This window comes from Sorex fumeus, unplaced genomic scaffold, assembly GCF_029834395.1.
Source record: "Sorex fumeus unplaced genomic scaffold, SorFum_2.1 ptg000007l, whole genome shotgun sequence".
Taxonomy (NCBI): Eukaryota; Metazoa; Chordata; class Mammalia; order Eulipotyphla; family Soricidae; genus Sorex; species Sorex fumeus.
Window position 1 is genome coordinate 6817867 of NW_026606064.1, and position 5564 is coordinate 6823430.

Genomic DNA, 5564 nt, shown 5'->3' on the forward strand with positions numbered 1-5564 from the left:
GCATTAACATATGCCTCAGAGACCTGGGCCCTACGCAAACAAGATGAGAACGCTATTCAGGTCTGCCAAAGAAGAATAGAAAGAGCTATGCTTGGAATATCACGTTTCACTCAAATGAGAGAAAGAATCCGGAGTTCTGACATCCGTCAACGATCAAGAATCAAGGACGCTGTCTCATTTGCCAAGGTGTCGAAAATCAGATGGGCTGGTCACGTAATGAGATTTAAAGACGACCGCTGGATTAGAGCTGTTACTGACTGGATTCCACGGGATGTCAAAAGACAGCGTGGCCGCCCACCTTCCAGATGGTCAGACTTCTTCGACAAGATCATGAACGATCGGTTTGAGACCCTTCATGTTCCTGGAGCGAACAGATGCCATTGGGCTACACTAGCACGCAACAGGGACAAATGGAGACATTACTGGCGCCCGCTCGAGCAAATCGACGACTAACGGGAAGTTAAGTGATTAAGTGGTTAAGTGATTTTACATCTAAAATAATCAGTATTAGAGGAAGGATATAGCTGAAAAGGGACTTTCCTTGCATGTGGCTGAACTACCTTCAGTCCTAGATACACCATATGGATCCTTGAACCTTCCAGGGTAATCCCTGAGCGATGCTGGGTGTGGCTCCTACAACTTCCAATAATTTTCAATTAAATTAAATAGACATATATTTATAAAATAAATACTTTTATCCTATTCTCCACACTTTCTTACATATTTCTTCACATTCTTAATACTAGTCATACAAAATTTTGTGTGATAGCATAATATAAATTCTACATGTTTCTAAATGAGAAGGATTTCTAGAAAATCAGCTAGAGAGATTGGTTAATCTAGAGATTGGCCATTGAGTTTCAAATGTGACAAAGAAATATACTTATGGATTTAAAGAGATGATTCGAAGATGACTCTATGAAAAATAAGTCTTCAAAAAGACTATACTGGATATTTCTATGGAATGCAGACATAGTCATGCAAATTATTCATTTACTTCAAAACAATTATACACAAAATGAAGCTCTTAATTATCTTTAGAATCAGGATACAATTGTATTTGTACAGAGAGAGTAAGAGATGTTCTAATAACTGCAAACTTCAATTAATAACCCACATGATCCTAAAATTGGTAAAAATAAAATTATTTCATAATTATATAAATTCAAAACTTTAAGTTTTATAGAGAAGTAAGACCAAACCAATGAAATTCTGTTTTCAGAGAGGAGAAATAGCAGGGAATGAAAATAATCCTGAGAACTGACTTTCAGTTAGAAGCATGCCACTTGGGTATATGGAGGGATAAGACAGCCAAGGGAATGCAACCTTGGTACACAACTATTTTACTGGACAAGGAGGGGAAGCTGAAAGGCAGTCAAGTGTTCTGAATGAAACCTGATAAGAAGCAATACTATAAACCACAGGGCCAAAAGTTGTGAAAAGCTCCTGTCATAAAGGCAGACTTTGGGTGGGATCCCAAGTTGAGAGTGTGGGGAGGGGCATTGGTGGAGGGAAGTGGACACAGGTAAAGAGATTTGTGTTGAATAATTATATACTTGAAACTAATCACGTGCATCTTTGTCATTCACTATAACTAAATAAAATAAAAGTAAATATGATCTAAAGCATCATTGCATTCAACCTTTTTTGCACCAAGGCCAATTTATGACCATGATGTCTTCCCATGACTCCATCCCTCCAATTAGCCCTGTAGCCTTAAGTTTCCACCCCATTTACATGAATTTCACCTTTAGCCCCAGGAATTTCGTGGGAACCTACAAGAGGCCTTCTTGTCCCCAATTTAGAAAATCATCTATAGAATGTTAAGGAGAAGAGTACCATGCATCATTTTAGAAAAACAAAATTGTGATCTTCATAAAATCGACATTCATATCAAAACACAAACTTCTGATATGAATTTACAGGCAAACAATGGAAAACCATGAGTTAGATCCTATAATCCTAATTATTTAATAATCAGAGAAAGCATGAGGCCATAAACACAGGCAGGCAGCCCTTGACAATAAATGATCAAACGTCATATACCAAAAATAATGTGTCAGATCAGATGAATGCTGCCTTAGAGATCTATCTCTGAATTCAGCCATTATTTCTTTAACATTTTGTACTGGTCACCCCTCAATAATTTTAGCCTGGGGTAAAATCATCATCATCATCATCATCACTGTATTACTGTTATCTCATTGTTCATCAATTTGCTCGAGTGGGCACCAGTAATGTCACCATTCGTCCCAGCCCTGAGACTTTAGCAGCCTCTCTTACTCGTCCTTCCCAATGGTGCCTTATTGGTGGCTCATTCATTTTTGTTACTGTTTTTGGCATATCAAATATGCCATGGGGAGCTTGCCAGCCTCTGCCTTGCAGGCAGGATACTCTCTGTAGCTTGCTGGGCTCTCTAAGAAGGACAGAGAATGTATATAAGAGAATACAAGCAAGTATCTTAAAACTAAACACGTGTGTGTTGCTGTAGGTACATCAGTGGGCTAGACTATATCAATAATAATAGTAATAACAATAATGATAATTTATACTTTTCACTATTATTTATATGTCATTTTATCTTTGAGATTGGAGGCTTTTTAAATAGTTCAAATTATATTTGATTATCAATAAAACTCTTCTTGGACACTACAATATTCATACTCGATTTATAAAGTATAATATGAATAATCTATATAGTTTCTGCATTTCTAGATGTTATTGTATCGTTACTTAGGTGATAATTAAAGAAATTGTAGCTTTTCATGTACCAACTTGAGTTACTAAGGGTCTTAGTACTCTAGGATATGGAAATATAACCCTACTTTATATATTTTTCAGAAATATAAAAGAACAACTTTTTCAAAAAAATATCACCTCCAAGATGAAAATTTTGCAAAGTGAAATTTGAATCATTGGAGCCTTAATTGTTTTCATGTATAAGAATAAACCCTCTTTAGTTATAATTAAGATTTTTTGAATCTAGGAAGGCTTATGAATATGACTCAACACAGCTGTTAAGGGAATGCTTTCCATAATCACTTAAAAATACATTGAGCGTTAATAAAAAAGGTAAAGGCCCTCCCGTTGTTCTTCGATTTGCTAGAGCGGGCCCAGTAACGTCTCCATTGGAGACTTTGTTGTTACTGTGTCTGGCATATCAAATACTCTCGGTAGCTTGCCGGGCTCTCCGAGAGGGGCGGAGGAATCGAACTCGGGTCGGCCATGTTGGCTGTGTGCAAGGCAAACGCCCTAACGCTGTGCTATCGCTCTAGCCCTGAGCGTTAATGTCTTTACAAATTTGACATTGAATGTAAACATCTAGAATAGCTTAACGTGCAAATTACAATGTAATTTACACATTGTGTGTAAGCACTTTGAAGAGACAACATGAACAAATTTTCAGACAAACTGAAAAACTGTCTAACATATAATTAAAAGCAGAAAAAGCCTTCGTGGACAAAGGGAAAAAAAAGCATCAAGGGGAGAAGAAATGAAGGAGACATAATGGATAAATAGTAATTAGGGCTAAAATTTTGTAAAGTGCCTTCCAAGTTGACAAGAGAGACGGCTCGGGATTGGGGTGGGGAGTGAATATGGGAACACTAGCGGAGGTGTGGTGACACTTGTGGTGGCACAGGTTTTGAAAATATTATGCCTAAAAATCAACTATCAATAATTTTGTAAATCACAGTACTGTAATAAATAATTTTAAAATAAGAAGTGTTCCTCCAGGAAACAGTTAGGTAAGTTTGACTTACCTGTCTGTAAATATTTTTATTCATCCTCACAATTCTTTAAAATTTAAATGAATGAGAAGAATTTATATATTATTTCAATTCATAATTTTATTTTTATGTTGAATTCTAATAGCTGATACAATTCAACTCAAAGTACATATAAGATTTTTTAAGATGCTTATTAGCACACCTAAGTAACAGAGGAGTAACAATGTTTTTTCCCAGGCCTCCTATGTGTATTATTAAATGAATTATAGTCTTCATTCAGTCAGTCAAAAAAACGTTTTAATCCAGAAGAACATTTGTATACTTAATGTTGAAATTTTAAACTTCAGTGATCTACGTTTAACACAGTTTTGCCATCGAGGTTTGCCAGAATTTGCTGATGGCATTCTTTACTTCCCTATTTCTGAAAGTATAAATTACAGGATTCAGCAGAGGAGTTAGCATGCTGTAGAATATCTCCACCATTTTGTCAAAGCTGAAAACCATTGGAGGCCGTGCATATTCAAATGTACATGGACCAAAGAATAAAACCACAACAGCAATGTGGGATCCACAGGTGGAGAGCGCTTTCTTCTGCCCTTCAGTGCTGTGTCCTCGTAGGGAGAACAGGATCACACCATAGGACACAAGCAATATGGAGAAGATCAGTATGCAAAAGAGTCCACTGTTGGCTGCCACCATTGGGCCAAATTCATCATTATTAGCACAAGAAAGCTTCATTAATGGGTACAAGTCACACATAAAATGATTAATGATATTGGGGCCACACAGAGGCAGCTGGGAAGCAAAGGCGTTTTGTATGGTGGAATGCAGAAGGCCCCCTGCCCAGGCTACTCCAATCAGAATGTTACAGAGCCTTGAGTTCATGATTGTAGTGTAATGCAGAGGCTTGCAGATGGCCACGTACCTGTCAAAGGCCATGGCTGTGAGGACAATCACCTCCACACCAGCAAAAAGATGAAAAAAAAAGATCTGAATCATACAGCCTGCGAATGAGATGGTTTTCTTCTCAGAGAGAAGGTCAAAAATAATCTTAGGGGCAACGACAGAGGAGAGACACACATCCAGGGAGGACAGGAAAGCCAGGAAGAAGTACATTGGGGAACCCACTAGTGCTGAACTATTAAAGATGGTCACCACAATCAGCAGGTTGCCACTAACTGTTGCAAGGTAGGCCAATAGAAATAAAACAAATAATACTTTCTGAACATCAGGGTTCTGTGAAATCCCCAGCAGAACAAATTCACTTACAAAACTTCGGTTTTGCATGATTTCCCAGGAAAATCTTACCACTACCACAGGGGGTATACAGATCTGCAATGTAAGCATGAGAAACTCATGTCAGACAGTTTTATTATCACAGGGTTCATAAGATGATTTATCTATATGAAAATTGTCTTTGCTATTTCTGCAATCCATATGATGCAAAATTATATTGTGTTGTAAGTGGTAGTGTGGGATATGGTCACTGTCACAGTCCTCCCATTGTTCATCGATTTTGCTCGAGTGGGCCCAGTAACATCTCCATTGTAACACTTGTTACTGTGTTTGGCATATCGAATGCATCACGTGGAGCTTGCCAGGCTTTGCCATGCGGGCGAGGTACTCTCGGTAGCTTGCCGGGCTCTCCGAGAGGGGCAGAGGAATCGAACTCAGGTCGGCCATACTGCCTGCGTGCAAGGCAAACACCCTACCGCTGTGCTATAGCTCCAGCTCAGTAGTGTGGAATATCAAACAAAAATATAAAGAGAAAATATTGTTAAACAGCAAGAGTCGGCTATGATTTCTGTATAGGGACAAAAGCACAGGTGAAAAGGT

At 38.1% G+C, this 5564-nt stretch overlaps 1 protein-coding gene across 1 annotated transcript; it reads right to left on the bottom strand.

The window, feature by feature from the left end:
- Positions 1-4085: 4085 nt before the first annotated feature.
- Positions 4086-5015, bottom strand: LOC130042811 (olfactory receptor 4C15-like). Its single transcript, XM_056135019.1, has one exon. It carries the CDS (start codon positions 5013-5015, stop codon positions 4086-4088), a length of 930 nt encoding a protein of 309 aa, XP_055990994.1.
- Between the last annotated feature and the right edge of the window lie 549 nt (positions 5016-5564).

Bases quoted from the DNA above. Each gene is read 5' to 3' on its own strand.
- LOC130042811 (XM_056135019.1), bottom strand. From the start codon at position 5,015: ATGCAAAACCGAAGTTTTGTAAGTGAATTTGTTCTGCTGGGGATTTCA.